At 39.6% G+C, this 22,984-nt stretch overlaps 1 protein-coding gene across 1 annotated transcript in view; it reads left to right on the forward strand.

The window, feature by feature from the left end:
* Positions 1-22,984, forward strand: part of LOC124713135 (ubiquinone biosynthesis protein COQ4 homolog, mitochondrial) — a 117,788-nt gene that overhangs the window by 93,634 nt on the left and 1,170 nt on the right. Inside the window, exons 4-5 of the mRNA XM_047242926.1 lie at positions 8,199-8,328; positions 16,687-16,780. Of these exons, the coding sequence (XP_047098882.1) occupies positions 8,199-8,328; positions 16,687-16,780 (224 nt within the window). The remainder of the gene's footprint in view (positions 1-8,198; positions 8,329-16,686; positions 16,781-22,984) is intronic.

Raw genomic sequence — 22,984 nt, forward strand, 5'->3', positions numbered from 1 at the left:
CTCACATACAAGCAAGGTAGTACATACTTCACACTGTTCTTCGCGCTACACAGTAGTGAGGCTGAAATGACAGTGGATTTACTGTTCCTGTTTCAGTCAGACGATACTCAGGATGACTATGTGAAAAACCCCATTACGGGAAATGAGGAAGAAAGACAATTCGCTTATGTATGGGCCCTGGATGCCCAGGAGGAGGACCGAGAGTGCTACGATGCCAAGCACCAATCAGTGAGATACAGCCCAGGAGACTTGGTTTGGATTTTTACACCTGTGAGGAAAGTAGGACTAAGTTGCTAAAGCTCTACTTTGGACTGCATTGTGTCCTTTATCACCTACTGGATCTCACATATGATATCGAGAATTATGACCCTTCATTAAGCAGATAAAAATCTGTCCTCTGTATGAAGTGCTGAAACAGTCCAGAGGCATGGATTGACGTTGGAGGATTCAAGGAAACTGAAGGCCCACTCAGTGTTCATGAAGTTATGATGAGAAGGATTAACATCGATGTTCATCATAGTGAAGATGATGTAACAACATGACTAGAAAATGACTATTCATCAGCAGCACCATACAAAGCACCATTTACAAGATCTAGATCTAGATCCAGGGTGCTGTAATCGGCTTTAGTGAGAACTTCTGAAACAGTGAGTCTCTGTTTCTCCGGGAGAGGGAGCAATGCCATGAACTGTGACACACAGTGTGGCGTAGTGATTAACACTGTTGGTTGGCATGCTGTGTGTTGCCAGTTCTTACCTGACCACCAGCAACTGTTTGTTGTTTAGTATTGATTGTTTTTGAATCTTCTTATGTTTTTAAAGTTTGTTCATTATGAAATGTTCATTGTCTGTGTAAGTAGTTGCAGTCTCCATCCATGATTCCAGTTATGTTCTAGCTGTATGGTGGTGTTTGTAATAAATGTGCTATCAGTAATAAGTGCTGTATTTCACTGGTGACCGTGCTTTCGAATTTGAACTTGTTTCTGGTTATGGTGTGACAATATGACATTTCATGAGCCTAAAGCGTGGGTTCACTTGATATAAATTTATTGACTAAGATAATTATAAACATTAATAACTGCTTAAATATTGTGTTACAGACAAGGTTCATTTTGCTCATCTCATCACCACGGTTTCTAAGCTGTATTTAGTTTTCTTGTAGCATTTATTTCTGGCTTTTTATGTCTTTTCAGTGTACAATTTTTACTCCATAGATTTAAGTTTAAGAAGTCTTTTATGAAAGTATTAGTATGGAGTGTAGCCACGTATGGAAGTGAAACATGGACAATGAACAGTTTAGACAAGAAGATAATAGACACTTTTGAAATGTGATGCTACAGAAGAATGCTGAAGATTAGGTGGGTAGATCACATAACTAATGAGGAAGCACTGAACAGAACTGGAGAGAAAAAAAAAATTATGATGAAACCTGACTACAATAGGGGATCGGTTAATAGGACACATTCTGAGACATCAAGGGGATCACCAATTTAGGACTGGATGGAAGTGTGTGGAGTACGAATTATAGAGGGAGACCAAGAGACAAATACAATAACTGGTACAGAATGATTTAAGTTGCAGTAGTTATTCACAGATGAAGAGGCTTGCACAGGACAGAGTAGCATGGAGAACCGCATCAAACCAGTCTTTGGAATGACAAGCACAACAACAGTTCCAAGTCACTGACACCACCATCTTAGCTCAATCAGTGAGCACATTATTATCTTCCCTTACTCTTATGATTTTCCATACTGCTGACTTGTCGCTACCTGCCAGCCAGCCAGTCCTGGAGACTGAGCCAGTGAAGTCCTCCCGGCCAGGGAAACCCAAGGAACAGCACAATAAATCGAAAAAGAAGACCCCTAACAACAAGGAACTTGCGGTGGCACCCACACCACTGCTACCTACAAGCTCTGCATCTGAGGATGGGGTGGAGATTCTGGCGTCCGCTGAGGACCCCAGACCTCGCCAGACCCTCAGACACATTGGGTATAGACTGCCCAGGCAAAAAGCCAGTGGCAGCAGGTGACCCTGAGGTGTAAACTGCCTCATTGAATGTTCCCATGCCTTCCCAGTCTCACGATGATGTCATCCTCCAGTGGAATTGCGGTGGTTTTTTCCACCGCCTGGCTGAGCTACAGCAACTGTTAAGTTACACCTGCTTTCTGCATTGCCCTCCAGGAAACCTGGTTCCAGGCAATGCAGACCCCTGCCCTCTGCAACTACAAGGGATATTACAGGAACTGTAGCTACTATAATCGAGTGTCTGGTGGTGTTTGCGTTTATGTCCTACACTCAGTCTGTAGTGAGACTGTGCCCCTTCAAACCCCTCTTGAAGCTGTGGCTGTCAGAATACGCACAGTGCAGGAAATAACTGTCTGCAATGTATATCTTCCTCCAGATGGTGCAGTACCCCTGAATGTATTAGTTGCACTGATTGACCAACTCCCTAAACCTTTCCTAGTTTCCAACAGCGACTCACTGATATTATAGACACAGGATACTTCATTTTTTCATTCTGTGAAGTGCACAATTTTACATTTCTGGACATTTAATGCAAGTTGCCAATTGCATCATTCTACTTCAACAAAATTATGTGTAGGCACTAATCTCCAAATACTATTAGCACGAAGAAAATCAAAGAGGAGCAGTAAAAAGGTACCCTTGTAAGAATGGTAGCCATTCATCCTTCTCTAGTTCCAATATAAATCTGATACTGACACATACACAAAAATCAAATTTAAATCCCAGGTTGTGAATAAAATGTTAAACAAGACTTTGAATTTAGTGACAGAACTGTTGGTTTGGAAATGAGTAAGTAAGAGTACTCACAACTTATGAATCAGAAGCTGAGAATAATATCTGGGAATAACTTGTTTAATCATACATGTGGAAAGAGTATGAATGGGATTAGCCAAAATTAATTGGAGATTCATAATTTGTGAAGACTTTGGTATTGATTTTCTGTCTGATAATACTAATTGGTTGTATACATGGAAGAATCCTAGAGATACTAGAAGGTATCAGATAGATTATATAATGGTAAGACAGAGATTTAGGAACCAGGTTTTAAGTTGTTAGACATTTCCAGGGGCAGATATGGACTCTGACCACAATCTATTGGTTATGAACTGTAGATTAAAACTGAAGAAACTGCAAAAAGGTGGGAATTTAAGATGGGACCTGGATAAACTGAAAGAACCAGAGGTTGTACAGAGTTTCAGGGAGAGCATAAGGGAACAATTGACAGGAATGGGGGAAAGAAGTACAGTAAAAGAAGAATGGGTAGCTCTGAGGGATGAAGTAATGAAGGCAGCAGAGGATCAAGTAGGTAAAAATACGAGGGCTAGTAGAACTCCTTGGGTAACAGAAGAAATATTGAAGTTAATTGATGAAAGGAGAAAATATAAAAATGCAGTAAATGAAGCAGGCAAAAAGGAATACAGACGTCTCAAAAATGAGATCGACACGAAGTGCAAAATGGCTAAGTAGGGATGGCTAGAGGACAAATGTAAGGATGTAGAGGCTTATCTCACTAGGGGTAAGATAGATACAGTCTACAGGAAAATTTAAGAGACCTTTGGAGAAAAGAGAACCACTTGCATGAATATCAAGAGCTCAGATGGAAACCCAGTTCTAAGCAAAGAAGGGAAAGCAGAAAGGTGGAAGGAGTATATAGAGGGTCTATACAAGGACGATGTACTTGAGGACAATATTATGGAAATGGAAGAGAATGTAGATGAAGATGAAATGGGAGATATGATACTGCATGAAGAGTTTGACAGAGCACTGAAAGACCTGAGCCGAAACAAGGCCCCGCGAATAGACAACATTCCATTAGAACTACTGACGGCGTTGGGAGAGCCAGTCCTGACAAAACTCTACTATCTGGTGAGCAAGATGTGTGAGACAGGCTAAATACCCTCAGTCTTCAAGAAGAATATAATAATTCCAATCCCAAAGAAAGCAGGTGTTGACAGATGTGAAAATTACCGAACTATCAGTTTAATAAGTCACAGCTGCAACAGTTTAATAAGTCACAGCTGCAAAATACTAATGCGAATTCATTACAGACGAATGGAAAAACTGGTAGAAGCCGACCTCGGGGAAGATCAGTTTGGATTCCGTAGAAATGTTGGAACACGCGAGCCAATACTGACCTTATGACTTATCTTAGAAGAAAGATTAAGGAAAGGCAAACCTACGTTTCTAGCATTTGTAGAATTAGAGAAAGCTTTTGACGATGCTGACTGGAATACTCTCTTTCAAATTCTAAAGGTGGCAGGGGTAAAATACAGGGAACGAAAGGCTATTTACAATTTGTACAGAAACCAGATGGCAGTTATAAGAGTTGAGGGACATGAAAGGGAAGCAGTGGTTGGGAAGGGAGTGAGACAGGGTTGTAGCCTCTCCCCGATGTTATTCAATCTGTATATTGAGCAAGCAGTAAAGGAAACAAAAGAAAAATTCGGAGTAGGTATTAAAATCCATGGAGAAGAAATAAAAACTTTGAGGTTTGCCGATGACATTGTAATTCTATCAGAGACAGCAAAGGACTTGAAAGAGCAGTTGAACGGAATGGACAGTGTCTTGAAAGGAGGATATAAGATGAACATCAACAAAAGCAAAACGAGGATAATGGGATGTGGTCGAATTAAGTCGAGTGATGCTGAGGGAATTAGATTAGGAAATGAGACACTTAAAGTAGTAAAGGAGTTTTGCTATTTGGGGAGCAAAATAACTGATGATGGTCGAAGTAGAGAAGATATAAAATGTAGACTGGCAATGGCAAGGAAAGCGTTTCTGAAGAAGAGAAATTTGTTAACATCGAGTATAGATTTAAGTGTCAGGAAGTCGTTTCTGAAAGTATTTGTATGGAGTGTAGCCATGTATGGAAGTGAAACATGGACAATAAATAGTTTGGACAAGAAGAGAATAGAAGCTTTCGAATTGTGGTGCTACAGAAGAATGCTGAAGATTAGATGGGTAGATCACATAACTAATGATGAAGTATTGAATAGAATTGGGGATAAGGGGAGTATGTGGCACAGCTTGACAAAAAGAAGGGACCGGTTAGTAGGACATGTTCTGAGGCATCAAGGGATCACAAATTTAGCATTGGAGGGCAGCATGGAGGGTAAAAGTAGAGGGAGACCAAGAGGTGAATACACTAAGCAGATTCAGAAGGATATGGGTTGCAGTAAGTACTGGGAGATGAAGAATCTTGCACAGGATAGGGTAGCATGGAGAGTTGCATCAAACCAGTCTCAGGGCTGAAGACCACAACAACAACAATACTAACCGAGAATGTTAACATGTAGCTTTTGATTAGTTCCCATAATAAAGTTCCCAACAAGCATTTATCATCATAATGCAACAGGCAACATATTGTTAGATTTAAATAGTGAGAGGCCAGCAATGTGTGCAGCACTGAGAAAGCATTATGTGCATGTTAGTTTGGTCTAAAACTCTTGAACAACACACTAAGCTCAAATGAAGGATCTCTAGATAATCCTGCAGGAACTATACAGGTGCTATCATGTATGTGGGGACAAATTCCCTTAATAGCAACAGTAAGGAAGAACTCGTGAGTGTAATAAGAAATATAATTCCAACTGCTAAAACTTTTACACAACTTCTGCAATTGTAATGAGTGGTTTAATATACACAATAGTAAGTGAGAAATATAGAGAGAGGATAAAATGTAATATCCAAGGTCACTCCCAATGTGTAGCCCTCATGGCCAGCATCTTCATTAATTAAAACTGATTCGGGTGATGTTGCTGCAGTTGTCAACAAAACATCAGGAGGAAGAATTTCTGCTGTTTGACAATGGCCTCTTAGCCCAGAAGTTTTAATTAATGATCCAAGATCACTGTTATTAAATTAGATGCTGCATTCAAAGAAGTTAGTAAGGATGACCTGCATTTAAATAGTTAGCAACAAAATGTTAACTGATACTTAGCATCTTTTAAGAAGTAAGAAAAACTAATAACTAGTAATGGGGATGAAAACTTACACAAGACCATAAAAATCTTAGAACGAGAGTCATCTACTAAAAAAAAGTGCTTAAAACTACAAAAAAAAAAAAACTGGAACTGCATATATCATACACTATAACATGGCTGGTCAAAATGCTGACTTTTCAGATAACCCAAGTCATAAAATTGGACCTGCAAATTTTTGTGTGTCATTTCAGTAATGTTATGGCGTTTAAATGAATGAATATTGATTGACCAAAGATGTTTTAAAAATTTTAAACAAAACTGAACATTTCAAGGTAGCAACTAGCTATTGTAGAAAAAGGGAGTCCTTACAAAGGAAGGACTGATTTGGACTGTTAAAATGAAGAATGTAATTTTCAAGTATGTTTTAATGAACATGAATTTTATTTTAATTTATAAAGTATGTATAAATAAAACTCCACAAAGTCAGCAGCAAGTATTTATAGAAATAAGAGTCTTGCTGACTTATTATATGGGAAAAATTCAACTTCATAACAGCAAGACAATTTTCATCATAGTGACCAGTGAGAATAAAGATACATTAACTGTGCTGATTTAATTATTTAAATTTTTAAAAGCACTTATCAGTTCATCTGGTGGACAACAAGTGAAGACAAAGATTGAAGCAAATAAGCTAAGTAATCTTACTGGATCACTAATGGCCTAAAAATCTTTAATGCTAGAAAAGTAAACTACACAGAGAACTAAAATGTGGTGGAGACATTGTTTTTATTATGTATGTCAAGCACTATAAAATGTTGGTAAAGAATGTTCTAAAGGCAGGAAAACCAATATTAAAATGTAGGTAAATTCAAGACATAAGAATATAACTCAAAGGTACTGTGGTTCACCATTAAGTCTGAATTGGGTGCTGAAGTCTCTAACTATGAAATTTCTAAGATTGCACCTGAACACTACACCATGTCAGAGTGATTCAATGAATTTTACATAAATGTAGTAATTTCAGATGTGTTTCAACAACAGACATAGAAAATATTACACATCACTACGAAACAAAACTTCTACAGGTTGGAATGGGATACCCACAAAGATAACTGAATTAGCATATAAAGTAGTAGATCATCCACTGGCTGCATTAATTAATAAATCAATGTCTTAAGCAAGGTTATTTGCCAGATATGACAATATATGAAAATTAAATCACTTTTCAAAAATGGGCATTCTCTGCAGTCCAGATACAAAATGTCACTGTAAAACATGAGACTATTTTGACCAACCAATTTGGTCTGCAGCAAAGGAAAAACAAACCACAGTAGATTCTATAAATAACTTTGTTAATAGGGTTAATAGCTTACTACAAAAATAATGAAGTGTCAGAAATCTTCTGTGACCTCACTGATGCCTTCAGCTTGGTATAATACACCTTACTATTCACAAGTATAACAGTGGCTTAGTTTGTATCTATGCAACAGTAGAAATTAGTTACCTCTTGAAATTGTCTTTCAGAATGGTGGAATAATAGCGCAAGGAGTCCCTCATGGCTTTATTCTTGACCCTGTTCTCTTTCTGTTACATGTTAATAACTTGCCCATCAATGTCAGCTTTCCATCACTTCTATCTGCATGCGATACTCATGTTTTAATTGAAAATTTTGAAGCATAAAAGATCCCTGGCTACATCATTAATACTCAGATAGCTTAGAAACATGGTTACAGCTAAACATATTGACTGTTTAAACATCTCAATAACGCATATGGTACAGTTCAGGCCCCAACACTGAAAATGCCCAGAAATTAGAATAGGCCATAAAAATGGCAAAGAAAAAGTGGAATCTGTCAGTTTTCTAGGACTAAATCTAAATAATAATTTAAACCTGAATGTGTAAATTAAGAATAATCAAGTAAATCATATACTTTGCATTTGCAATGCAAATATTGTTCTGTGTCACTGACAAAGACAGCTGCACACCTCAGTAATACATCATAAATGAACCACTATTAGCTATATACACTAACAAATAAATGCAGCTGTCAGTAACTGATTTGGAACGCTACATTGCTACCTAAGTGAGGCTAAACAGTGATGTACTAGTTCTGCTTACACCAGTTAAGAAGAGTATAATCAAATTAATGTGCCAGCATTTGGATCTTACTTAGACATGAGTTTTTATGTCAAAATGCCAACAGCTGTCATAATTTTTCTGTGATAATGGTTTATATTTATTTTTTTATAGAAAGTTGGTCCTGACTCTCGTTTAATGGTTCAATTCATTGATGATGTGGAATTGGCATATGTTATTCAGAGGTACCGAGAGGTGCACGATCTAGTTCATGCAATCCTAGGAATGCCAACAAACATGCTTGGTACGTGTAAATAGGTAATTTCTTATTAATTTTAATAATAAAATTCAATTTAATTTTAGGAGCAGTATCTTTTACACAAGATATGTAATTGAAAATAAGAGAACCTTTTATTTTCGTGGGATGAATTAGGGAAACCATGAACATCTAAATCAGGATGTTGTAACAGTGCAGCAAATTTAGGTGATTTTAAATTGCTGCAGGAAACATTCACAGAAAAAATGTATACACTTAAAGTTTTCTTTCAAATATTAATGTGTAAAGGTTTTAAACGGACTTAAAAATCTCAACTTCCCTCCTAACATGAAACACTAATAGAAAAGATTGTTTTAGGGTACGACATACCTTTTAACGGTGTTTAGACACACACTCCACATACAAAATATTTGACTTTCAAGCAAACAGGGATTTCTATTATCAGGATTTCTATTATCATTTTTTTTTACTGTCACGTATTTACTACATTGAGGCAACAGTGATTATAAAGATATAAAGTTTCAGAAAAAAAATTAATACAAGAAAAAGTATGAAAGACTTTGTAGTTTTTGGATACAGATATACATGAAACTGATTAGGGAAGACTAAATGCTGGTTAGTCTTGATATTGAGTATATAAGATATAACACAATGATTGTAAGTCATACATTTCAGGATTAAATTAAACATTGTTAATTAAAGACATTCTTCCAATTATGGAGACTGCTCCGTTTAATCTCTGCAGGCTGTGAAGGTATGACTATCATGTTAAATTCTTCTAAATTACCATTACTAAAGTCCAATGTCCTAAAAATCAATGTCATTTCTTTCAGTTCATGAGTGTAAACTTTCCTTACACCATAGTTATGTTTAAGAAACAGCATGTGTTAAAAGTACAGTTTCTTTCTTGTGAGCCTTCATGTTTATTATTTTGTTTGCAAAATACCAACAGTTCACTTTCAGATGCCTCACTGCAAATTGTTTTATGTTTACCCACCTCTTCAGTCTATGTTTCTACATTTATTTGTTCTCTTAATTAGTTTGTTTCTATAATAATGCAGCATTTTATTTTCTTCTCTTAACTTCTTTGGTGTTTAGCATATTGCTTATTTACATGTATGAGGTGTGTTCCATGAGTAATGCAGCACTTTTTTTTCTGAAAGCAGGTTGGTTTTATTCAGGATTCCAATCCACCATATTATTCCCCATTCTTTTGGCTACAAAACTCTATTTTTCAACATAATCTCTGTTTGATGTGACTGCCTTATGCCACCTTATTGGGAGGGGCTGTATACCTGCAGGGTACCACTATACTGGTCAATGTTGGAGTCAATGTCTTGTAGCATCCGTAGCCTTCCCATCATCCACGTACTGCTTCCTATGGAGTGCATCCTTCATTGGGCCACACAGATGGAAGTCTGAAGGTGTGAGATCTGGACTGTAGGGTGGATGAGGAAGAAAAGTCCAGGGAAGTTTTCTGACCACCTCTCACTTGCACAGATCTGTGTGAGGCCTTGCATTGTCACAGAGAAGGAGCAGTTCGTTTGCATTTTTGTGGTGATGAACACATTGAAGTAATTTCTTCAATATCCAGAGTGTAGCTCAATGTACTTCAAAGTTGACAATTGTTTGATAAAACAGAATAGACGCCATGAGTTTACTGGCTGAGGGTGTGGCTCTGAACTTTTTTTTCGGAGGAGAGGTGATATGGAGCTACTCCATGGATTGCTGTCTTGTTTCCAGTTCTATATAATGAACCCATGTTCCATCACATATAATGATTTTCAACAGAAAATTGTGAAGATAAGCTGAGTAATGTGGAGGCAACTCCGCACAGATGGCCCTTCATTGCTCTTTATGGTGCTGTGTTAGGTACCAGCGGGTAAACATCTTTTAGTATCCCAATTGTTGGACGAGTGTGTCAGCAATACTGACAGAGACATCTAGACATGCAGCAAGGTGTTTGATTGTAATCCATCAACCACCTCGAATGAGAGTGATCGCACATTCCAACATTTCAGGAGTCACAGCTCTGTGCAACTATCTGGCATGTAGGAGATCAGATTAATTTGGTGACCTTATTGTGATGATGACAGATGCCTCACACAATGACTCACTGTGTTTTTGTTCACTGTCAGGTCTCTGTAGACATTCTGTAAGTGTCTATGAATATCTATGATGCTCTGGTTTTCTGCAAAAAGAAACTCAATCACAGCTCTCTCCTTGGAATGCACCTCCATTACAGGTGCCATTTTGAAGGCTAAGTATAGCACTGCCACCTATTGGAACTTCATGAAGCTATAGGGGAATATTTCTTGATGTCCTACAACAAATTCTGCATTTTTTTTTCCAGCCAAAATTGGCAGAGAAAAAAAAGTGTTGCATTACTTACTGAATGCTTATCATATCCATCAATGTCCTTTCCTTGAAACTACTCATTCGGTATTTTCCTAATGTTTTCACTAATGGCAGTTATCTTCAGTGCAGCCATGTTTTATTCATTAATTACACTACTGGCCATTAAAACTGCTACACCACGAAGATGACGTGCTACAGACGTGAAATTTAACCGACAGGAAGAAGATGCTGTGATATGCAAATGATTAGCTTTTCAGAGCATTCACACAAGGTTGGCGCTGGTGATGACACCTACAACATGCTGACATGAGGAAAGTTTCCAACCGATTTCTCATACACAAACAGCAGTTGACCAGCATTGCCTGATGAAACGTTGTTGTGATGCCTCGTGTAAGGAGGAGAAATGCGTACCATCATGTTTCTGACTTTGATAAAGGTCGGATTGTAGCCTATCATGATTGCGGTTTATTGTATCGCAACTTTGCTGCTCGTGTTGGTCGAGATCCAATGACTGTTAGCAGAATATGGAATCGGTGGGTTCAGGAGGGTAATACGGAACGCCATGCTGTATCCCAACGGCCTTGTATCACTAGCAGTCAAGATGACAGGCATCTTATCTGCATGGCTGTAATGGATCATGCAGCCACGTCTCGATCCCTGAGTCAACAGATGGGGACGTTTGCAAGACAACAACCATCTGCACGAACAGTTCGAAGATGTTTGCAGCAGCATGGACTATCAGCTCGAAGACCATGCTGCAGTTACCTGTGACGCTGCATCACAGACAGGAGTGCCTGCAACAGTGTACTCAACGATGAACCAGGGTGCACGAATGGCAAAACGTCATTTTTTCAGATGAATCTAGGTTCTGTTTACAGCATCATGATGGTCGCATCCGTGTTTGGCGACATCGCAATGGGCGCACATGGAAGCATGTATTCGTCATCGCCGTACTGGCGTATCACCCGGCGTGATGGTATGGGGTGCCATTGGTTACACGTCTCGATCACCTCTTGTTCGCATTGACGGCACTTTGAACAGTGGACGTTACATTTCAGATGTGTTACGACCCGTGGCTCTACCCTTCATTTGATCCGTGCGAAACCCTACATTTCAGCAGGATAATGCACGACCACATGTTGCAGGTCCTGTACCGGCCTTTCTGGATACAGAAAATGATTGACTGCTGCCCTGGCCAGCACATTCTCCAGATCTCTCACCAATTGAAAATGTCTGGTCAATGGTGGCCGAGCAACTGGCTCGTCACAATATGCCAGTCACTACTCTTGATGAACTGTGGTATGGTGTTGAAGCTGCAATGGCAGCTGTACCTGTACACGCCATCCTAGCTCTGTTTGACTCAATGTCCAGGCATATCAAGGCCATTATTACGGCCAGAGGTGGTTGTTGTTGTTGTTGTTGTGGTCTTCAGTCCTGAGACTGGTTTGATGCAGCTCTCCATGCTACTCCATCCTGTGCAAGCTTCTTCATCTCCCAGTACCTACTGCAGCCTACAGCCTTCTGAATCTGCTTAGTGTATTAAATCTCTTGGTCTCCCTCTATGATTTTTACCCTCCACGCTGCCCTCCAGTACCAAATTGGTGATCCCTTGATGCCTCAGAACATGTCCTACCAACCGATCCCTTCTTCTAGTCTAGTTGTGCCACAAACTCCTCTTCTCCCCAATTCTATTCAATACCTCCTCATTAGTTACGTGATCTACCCATCTAATCTTCATCATTCTTTTTTAGCACCACATTTCGAAAGCTTCTATTCTCTTCTTGTCTAAACTATATATCGTCCATGTTTCACTTCCATACATGGCTACACTCCATACAAATACTTTCAGAAATGACTTTCTGACACTTAAATCAATACTCGATGTTAACAAATTTCTCTTCTTCAGAAACGCTTTCCTTGCCATTGCCAGTCTACATTTTATATCCTCTCTACTTCGACCATCATCAGTTATTTTGCTCCCCAAATAGCAAAACTCCTTTACTACTTTAAGTGTCTCATTTCCTAATCTAATTCCCTCGGCATCACCCGATTTGATTCACCTACATTCCATTATCCTCGTTTTGCTGTTGTTGATGTTAGTATTTTGGAACTGTGACTTATTAAACTGATAGTTCGGTAATTTTCATATCTGTCAACACCGGTTTCTTTGGTATTGGAATTACTATATTCTTCTTGAAGTCTGAGGGAATTTCGCCTGTCTCATACATCTTGCTCACCAGATAGTAGAGTTTTGTCAGGACTGGCTCTCCCAAGGCCGTCAGTAGTTCTAATGGAATGTTGTCTATTCCCGGGGCCTTGTTTCGGCTCAGGTCTTTCAGTGCTCTGTCAAACTCTTCATGCAGTATCATATCTCCCATTTCATCTTCATCTACATTCTCTTCCATTTCCATAATATTGTCCTCAAGAACATCACCCCTGTGTAGACCCACTATATACTCCTTCCACCTTTCTGCTTTCCCTTCTTTGGTTAGAACTGTGTTTCCATCTGAGGTCTTGATATTCATACAAGTGGCTCTCTTTTCTCCAAAGGTCTCTTTAATTTTCCTATAGGCAGTATCTATCTTACCCCTAGTGAGATAAGCCTCTACATCCTTACATTTGTCCTCTAGCCATCCCTACTTAGCTATTTTGCACTTCCTGTCGATCTCATTTTTGAGACGTTTGTATTCCTTTTTGCCTGCTTCACTTACTGCATTTTTGTATTTTCTCCTTTCATCAATTAAATTCAGTATCTCTTCTGTTACCCAAGGATTTCAACTAGCCCTCGTCTTTTTACCTTCTTGATCCTCTGCGGCCATCACTATTTCATTCCTCAAAGCTACCCATTCTTCTTCTACTGTATTTCTTTCCCCCATTCCTGTCAATTGTTCCCTTATGCTCTCCCTGAAACTCTGTACAACCTTTGGTTCTTTCAATTTATCCAGGTCCCATCTCCTTTAATTCCCAGCTTTTTGCAGTTTCTTCAGTTTTAATCTACAGTTCATAACCAATAGATTGTGGTCAGAGTCCACATCTGCCCCTGGAAATGTCTTACAATTTAAAATCTGGTTCCTAAATCTCTGTGTTACCATTATATAATCTATCTGAAACCTTTTAGTGGTTGTTGTGGGTACTGATTTCTCAGGATCTATGCACCCAAATTGCGTGAAAATGTAATCACATGTCAGTTCTAGTATAATATATTTGTCCAATGAATACCCATTTATCATCTGCATTTCTTCTTGGTGTAGTAATTTTAATAGAAGCAGTGTAGATCCATTATGGACTATATTGTGAAAACTGAAACTGTTAATTAAAATTCCAATGTTTTATTTGTGTCAGTGTCATGTTAGTGTGCTACATCCCATTCTTTATATTGTTCTTGTTTTGTAATATGCATTTATTGTTTATTGCATATGCCTGAAAAACATTTATTCTATTTTTATGGTATGGATAATTCTGGCAGAATGTAAATAATTTAGGAGTAAAGGCAAGAACTCACCAGAATGTAGAGGTGTAAACAATTCAAAAAAGGATTCGTCTGAAAGATAGTGAAGTTTTCAGTCTTGCTCATGTGCCTGTCGGTAACTCAACTCCTCTATAATGTAGTGAGTTGTTGCACTTACTCCTAAATTATTTCTGTTCTATTTTTCATTAATTCAGTGTGGCCTGTAGATCCCATCAAGAAGAATAACTGTGGGGGTATGTTACCAAAAGAGACACAACCCTCAGAAACTTTATCTCTACACTGTATTAAGTATAAACTATTACTATATTGCTTAATGCTGTTTGTTATTATGACAACTAAATTTAACTTAGTAATTGGAACGAAAGTCACTACTTAGAAAAAAGCTGCTGCTTCCTCAGTAACGAAAAAGAATTCTGGATTACTTGATAGTATGAAACCGAAAGACCTGCAAAAATAAAATTTCTGTTTATTTTGCATGACAAGACAGAGCTCTTACTAGTGAATAAAATGGATCTTCTGTCAGAATTTGTTTATGATGACCTTTTAATTTGGTAGTAGGGTGCCCTATGTTACAAGTACAAAGCTGTACAAAATGTAATTTATGGAACAAATGCAAATCACAATCACAGTCACAATTGTGAGATTTTTAGGTAGCACATTTGCAAACTTCAGCCCAGCATACCATAGTTTTTTGTATAATGCTATTCAGGTGTTTGTACAGTGTTTTGTTTTTAGTCTAGTCTATTGTTGGTGTAGGTAACACGTTAAATTTGGTTTTATTGTTTGTGGAAGCAATATTACTTTTAAAATATGTAAACTTAACAGTAGCGAGCACTCCGAATTCAGGAAACAAGTTACATATATGACTGGGTTTTGCACCACAATTATGTCAGCTTTTTTTGCAGTGTTAGTAATGTGTTTACATTTGCTTCTATAGTTGCACTTGATATTTCTACTGCATAGCTTAAATTTGATAACAACAATGCCTGATATGCAATTTTTAGCACTTATATATCCTCACAGTGTTTGATAATCATGTTTATGAGAGATATGATTTTAGACAGGTTACATAGTGAGAAATCTACATGTAATTGTGATTCGCAAGAATGTTATCCAATTTTTTCGTTTTCAAAATCATTGCATATGCATAATATGTTTCCTGGTGTTAAATTCCATTATCACAGACTTTGTAACACATTTAGATGGCTTTCATTGAAAAACCATTTCATTGGCAACACTGTTGTATAATGACTGTCATAAGCTTTGTGTTTATGCACAATGGGTGTATAACACTGCCTTTCTTTCAGGAATTCTAGCTGAACAGAATATATATGAGGGCCTCTGTGTTGGAAGGTAGGATAGTGTTACTGCCAGTATGGAAGTTATGAAGACGGGTCCTGGGTCGTGCATAGGAAGTTCTGTCAGTAAGGGCATTGCCCGCAAAAACTAAGGTTCTAGATCTGAGTTTTGATCATTGCATAGTTTTAATCTGACAAAAAGTTTAAAAGAAAGTGCATGTCCAGTGCAGTGTAAAAGATTCATTCTAACGCAGTTGTCACTAAGCAGAAGCATTGCAACATTATTTATTGAAACAGGTGAAACAAGGAATTACTTATTGGCAGGTATCTTTAGTGATATTGGTTGAAATGGATATATATGACAGTTGCATTGGGACAGAGTAAGACAAATTTGTTGGTAAGACACTGGACTCACATTTGGGAGGGCAGTGGTTCAAAACCCCCTCCCTGTTTAGGTTTTCCATGATTTCCCTAAATCACACAAGAAATTGACAAGAATATGATTTACCTGTCCAATCTGAGGTTGTTTTCCCTCTATAATGACCTTATTATTGACTTGATGTTAAACACTTATCTTCCTTTTCCTTCATGTTGTTAAGTGATAAATACTTGTTGTTTAAGAAAGTGGATCAGAGTTCTCATACATGGTCAGTGGAGGAAGTTGATCGAAACACTCCAGCAGCGCTCAAGATAATTTACTTCTGGTTAAATGGATTTATGCATGTTCAAACAAGTACTGCAGATTAGATACTTTCTATACCACTGCATTGTGATTTGTTCGATTGTTGAAACAGGAGTGTCGTGTGTATGGGAAAATATGAATATAGTCTCAAGAAGATGAGTGTCCAGTGAGCACTGAATTGTTGACTTCAGGACTGAAATGCTCTAGAAAGCACAACTAAAAATCTTGTCTTGAAAACCTGAGGCAAAACTTGAAGGGAAAGTGGATTCATTGTTTAAACAGCACAGGCAAAGCTGAAGTAAGAACAAGTATGGGCCATTGCTTCCTTGTTTATATAGTGAGTACTGTTCCCAGAATGAGATTTTCACTCTGCAGCAGAATGTGTGCTGGTATGAAATTTCCTGGCAGATTAAAACTGGGTGCCAGACCGAGACTAAGGTCCCGAGTTCGAGTGAGTACTGTTCGCTGAACAATACATCCTCAACATATTTGGTTACCTTTACTTCCTTCCCTATCAATAATCCTTTTTCTGTGTTCATCTCCACTATAACATGAACCTTTCTTTATACATATTTCAGGTGAAGTGACAGTAAAGTGGATAGAAGCAATACAAAACAAATTACCTATGTGTGTGGGGGGAGCTGTTTTCGGAGCAATACGCCTTGCCCCAAAGTAAGTATAAATTAATTTTTAATGGTGGATTTTGTATGGTATTAAATTGACAATGTTATTCTCAAGATAACTATAAAAAAACCTTCAAAATTCAAAAAGTCATCGGATGATAAATACCACGTTCCCAGCCACTAAATTCCCAGCCCATTTGCAGGACTCAGTTATACAATCTCTGATATATGCTATTTTGGAAAGTTTCTTGGTAAAGGAGATTGTGTGATGATAGCTGTAAGTATAGGCAGTGATTCTGACTATTGTTGGGGTCTTCAGTTGGGTGGCTGGTTTGATGCTGCTTCCACACTCGTCTTTCCTATGTAAGCATCTTCTTGTCTGTGTAACACTTGAACCTGCTTATAGTAGTCAGTTGTTTCACTCATCCCTTTCATCCCCACAGTTCCCTTCATTATCAAACTGATTATTCCTCAGTATGTGTCATGTCTGCCAGTCCCTTTGTTTAGTGAAGTCGTACTACAAATTTATTTTCTCTGCAGTGTGATTCAGTACCACCTCAATAGTAATTTGATCTATCTGTTTAAACTTCAGCATCCTTCTGTAGCATTACATTTCAAAAACATATTTTGGACTGCTTATTAACCATTTTTCACTTCCTGGCAAATATCTTCAGGAAAGACATCCTAACTCTGAAATTTATATTTGATGTTAACAAATTTCCATTTCTCAGAAATGCATTTACTGTTATTGCTAGGCTTTGTTTTATATCCTCTCTTCTTTGGTCATCATCAATTATTTTGAAGCCCAAATAACAAAACTCATCTACTACATATAGTGTCTCATTTCCCAGTAAAATTCCCTCAGCATATCTGATTTAATTTGAGTACATTCCATTACCCTTGTTTTACTTTGCAGATATTCATCTCGTGTTCTGTTTTCAAGACTATCCATTCCAATCATCTACATCTACATTTATACTCCGCAAGCCACCCAATGGTGTGTGGCGGAGGGCATTTTACGTTCCACTGTCATTACCTCCCTTTCCTGTTCCAGTCGCGTATGGTTCGCGGGAAGAACGACAGCCGGAAAGCCTCCGTGCGCGTTTCAATCTCTCTAATTTTACATTCGTGATCTCCTCTGGAGGTATAAGTAGGGGGAAGCAATATATTCAATACCTCATCCAGAAACTCACCCTCTCGAAACCTGGACAGCAAGCTACACCGCAATGCAGAGCACCTCTCTTGCAGAGTCTGCCACTTGAGTTTGCTAAACATCTCCGTAACACTATCACGCTTACCAAATAACCCTGTGACAAAATGCACCGCTCTTCTTTGGATCTTCTCTATCTCCTCTGTCAACCCGACCTGGTACGGATACCACACTGATGAGCAATACTCAAGTACAGGTCGAACGAGTGTTTTGTAAGCCACCTCCTTTGTTGATGGACTACATTTTCTAAGGACTCTCCCAATGAATCTCAACCTGGCACCTGCCTTACGAACAGTTAACTTTATATGATCATTCCACTTCAAATCGTTTTTACACATACTCCCAGATATTTTACAGAAGTAACTGCTATCAGTGTTTGTTCCGCTATCATATGATCATACAATAAAGGATCCTTCTTTCTATATATTCACAATACATTACGTTGGTCTATGTTAAGGGTCAGTTGCCACTTCCTGCACCAAGTGCCTATCCGCTGCAGATCTTCCTGCATTTTGCTGCCATTTTCTAATGCTGCAACTTCTCTGTATACTACAGCATCATCTGCAAAAAGCTACATGGAACATCCGACACTATCTACTAGGTCATTTATATATATTGTGAAAAGCAATGGTCCCATAACACTCCCGTGTGGCACACCAGAGGTTACTTTAACATCTGTAGACGTCTCTCCATTGAGAACAACATGCTGTGTTCTGTTTGCTAAAAACTCTTCAATCCAGCCACACAGCTGGTCTGATATTCCATAGGCTGTTAGTTTGTTTACCAGGCGACAGTGTGAAACTGTATCGAAAGCCTTTCAGAAGTCAAGGAAAATGGCATCTACCTGGGAGCCTGTATCTAATATTTTCTGGGTCTCATGAACAAATAAAGCGAGTTGGGTCTCACACAATCACTGTTTCTGGACTCCATGTTGATTCCTACAGAGTAGATTCTGGGTTTCCAGAAATGACATGATATGCGAGCAAAAAACATGTTCTAAAATTCTACAACGGATCGATGTCAGAGATATAGGCCTATAGTTTTGCGCAAATGCTCGACAACCCTTCTTGAAAACTGGGACTACCTGTGCTCTTTTCTAATCATTTGGAACCTTCCGTTCCTCTAGAGACTTGTGGTATACGGCTGTTAGAAAGAGGGGGGGGGGGGGGGGGGGGCAAGTTCTTTCGGGTACTCTGTGTAGAATCGAATTGGTATCCCATCAGGTCCAGTGGACTTTCCTCTGTTGAGTGATTTCAGTTGCTTTTCTACTCCTTGGACACTTATTTCGATGTCAGACATTTTTTCGTTTGTGCGAGGTTTTAGAGAAGGAACTGCAGTGCGGTCTTCCTCTGTGAAACAGCTTTGGAAAAAGGTGTTCAGTATTTCCGCTTTATGCGTGGCATCCTCTGTTTCAATGCCATCATCATCCCAGAGTGTCTGGATATGCTGTTTCGATCCACTTACTGATTTAACGTAAGACCAGAACTTCCTAGGATTTTCTGTGAAGTCGGTACATAGAATTTTACTTTCGAATTCACTGAACGCTTCACGCATAGCCCTCCTTGTGCTAACTTTGACATCGTTTAGGTTCCGTTTGTCTGAGAGGTTTTGGCTGCATTTAAACTTGCAGTGAAGCTCTCTTTGCTTTCGCCGTAGTTTCCTAACTTTGTTGTTGAACCACAGTGGGTTTTTCCTGTCCCTCACAGTTTTACTCGACACGTACTTGTCTAAAACGCATTTTACGACTGCCTTGAACTTTTTCCATAAACACTCAACATTGTCAGTGTCAGAACAGAAATTTTCATTTTGATCTGTTAGGTAGTCTGAAATCTGCCTCCTATTACTCTTGCTAAACAGATAAACCTTCCTCCCTTTTTTTATATTCCTATTTACTTCCACATTCAGGGATGTTGCAACGGCCTTATGATCACTGATTCCCTGTTCTGCACTTACAGAGTCGAAAAGTTTGGGTCTGTTTGTTATCAGTAGGTCCAAGACGTTATCTCCACAAGTCGGTTCTCTGTTTAATTGCTCGAGGTAATTTTCGGATAGTGCACTCAGTATAATGTCACTCGATGCTCTGTTCCTACCACCCGTCCTAAACATCTGAGTGTCCCAGTCTATATCTGGTAAATTGAAATCTCCACCTAGGACTATAACATGCTGAGGAAATTTATGTGAAATGTATTCCAGATTTTCTCTCAGTTGTTCTGCCACTAATGCTGCTGAGTCGGGAGGTCGGTAAAAGGAGCCAATTATTAACCTAGCTCAGTTGTTGAGCATAACCTCCACCCATAATAATTCACAGGGACTATCCACTTCTATTTCACTACAGGATAAACTGCTACTAACAGTGATAAACACACCACCACCGGTTGCATGCAATCTATCCTTTCTAAACACCTTTGTAAAAATTTCGGCAGAATTTACCTTGGCTTCAGCCAGCTTTCCATACCTATAACGATTTCAGCTTCGCTGCTTTCTATCAGTGCTTGAAGTTTGGGTACTTTACCAACGCAGCTTCGACAGTTTACAATTACAATACCGATTGCTGCTTGGTCCCCGCATGTCCTGACTTTGCCCCGCACCCTTTGAAGCTGTTGCCCTTTCTGTACGTGCCCCAGGCCATCTAACCTAAAAAAAAAAAAAAAAATGCCCAGTCCATGCCACACAACCCCTGCTACCCGTGTAGCCCCCTGCTGGGTGTAGTGGACTCCTGACCTATCCAGCAGAACCCGAAACTCCACCACCCTATTGCGCAAGTCAAGGAATCTGCAGCCCACACAGTTGCAGAACCGTCTCAGCCTCTAATGCAGACCCTCCACTCAGCTCTGTACCAAAGTTCCGCAGTCAGTCCTGTTGACGATGCTGCAGATGGTGAGCTCTGCTTTCATCAGGCTAGTGAGACTGGCAGTCTTCACCAAATCAGATAGCGCCGGAAGCCAGAGAGGATTTCCTCCGATCCATAGTGACACACATCATTGGTGCCGACATGAGCGACCACCAGCAGATGCACTCTGTACCCTTCATGGCATATTGGAGTTCCCAACTAGCAGTAAGCCCACCCTCTGCGACCGCCCGGATCTTGCAGACTGAGGGGCAACCTCTGGAACAGGACAAGCAGCCATGTCCGGCCGAAGATCAGTATCAGCTGGAGACAGATCCTGAAACCGGTTCGTCAGACAAACTGGAGAGGCCTTCCGTTCAGCCCTCCAGAACGTCTTTCACACCCTGCCACACCTCAAGACGACCTCCCACTCTACCACGGGTGAGGGGTCAGCCTCAATGTGGGCAGTATCCCGGGCAGCCACAGCCGTAGTCCGATCACGGGATGCGTGGGACGAGCTGGCCGTCCCCGACAAACCCCCGTCCGAACCCCCACAGTGATGCCCATTGGCAACAGCCTCAAGCTGTGTGACCGAAGCCAATACTGCCTGAAGCTGGGAGCAAAGGGATGCCATCTCAGCCTGCATCCGAGCACAGCAGTCGCAGTCCCAACTGATCTTCAAGTCCTTTGCTATATCTGATGGAATTATAATATCATTACTAAATTTCTTCTCCCCAAACTTTAATTCCCTTTCCAAACTTCTACTCAGGTTTCTTCACTGCTTGCTGAGTGCACAGTTTGAATAACATGGAGGGGGGGGGGAGATAGGCTACAGTCCTCCTAACTCTCTACTTAACTCCCCCTGAGGTACTTTTAACTCATAATTGCAGTTGGTTTCTGTACAATTTAAAGATAATTTCAAGTCTTTCTATTTTCCCTGTTACATTCATTATTTCTAATAGTGTATCTGAACCAACATTGTCAAAAGTTTTCTGTAAATCAACAAATGCTACAACATATGTTTGCCTTTTTTCAATTTACCTCATAAGGCAAGTGATAGGGTCAGCACTATCTCTTGTATTCCTGCATTTCTCTGTAACCCAAACTGATCTTCCTCAAGCGCAGCTTCTTCTAACGGTTCCAGTCTCCTGTACATACTCTGAGTTACTATTTTGCATCAGTGACTTATTAAACTAACGGTTCAGCAGTATTCACACCTGTCAGCACCTGTTTTCTTTGAAGTAAGAATTATTACGTTCTTCATGAAGTCTGAGGATATTTCACCTGGCTCATGTGTATCTTGCATATTAGATGGAATAATTTTGTCATGGTATGTTTTCTAAGGATTAAATAATTCTGAGGTAACATTGACTACTCCAGATGCCTTGTTTCAACTTACGTCTTTCACTGCTTTTTATATCATCATGTCCCCCATCTCATCTTCTTTCTCTTCCCTTTTCATACTAATGTCTTCAAGTTTTGAGTATAGTCTCAATTACTGTGGCTGCCCCAGGTACTGCCCGTGGCTGAGTGCGAGGTTGTTCAAAGGTGTGGCCGACAGTGAAAGAATTTCGAAGGGACCAAAGGCAGAGCCTCCCCAGTTTGTCTGACGAACAATTTCAGATGCTATCTGTGGCTGACAAAGTACCTGAGCCAGATGAAGTTGCTCGCTCTGTTCCAAAGGAATCTTCTCAACCTGCAAGGTCTGGGCATTCACAGAGGCTGAGATTACGGGAAGTTGGAAGCTCCAATGTTAGATGTATAATGGGGCCCCTTAAGGCTAAGGCTGTGAAGTAGGGGAAGAAATCCAATGATCACTCTGTGTGCATATCGGAAGGAGTTATTCTAGATGTTGAACGGGTGCTTCCAGATGCTATGAAGAACACAGGGTGCAGCCAACTGCAGATGGTGGCTCATATCGGTACTAACTACGTGTGTCGCTTTGAATTAGAAGATATTCTCTCTGGTTTTGCACAGCTAGCTGAAGTAGTAGAGACTGCCAATCATTTGTAGCATCATCGACAGAACTGACTGTTTGGGGTTTTCAAATCTCGTCCGATGCAGTCCTCGACAAACAGTCTTTCCTTCTCATCCCGTACATTAAGTCTCCCATGACCCGCGGTTCTGGACGACTTTCCCAATATCTACCCCTTTTCCTAGACCTCTGCAGTCCTTTTCCTTCACCCTTCTTCCTTCCCCTTCAATCCTTTTGCCTG

Source organism: Schistocerca piceifrons, chromosome 1, assembly GCF_021461385.2.
Source record: "Schistocerca piceifrons isolate TAMUIC-IGC-003096 chromosome 1, iqSchPice1.1, whole genome shotgun sequence".
NCBI lineage: Eukaryota > Metazoa > Arthropoda > Insecta > Orthoptera > Acrididae > Schistocerca > Schistocerca piceifrons.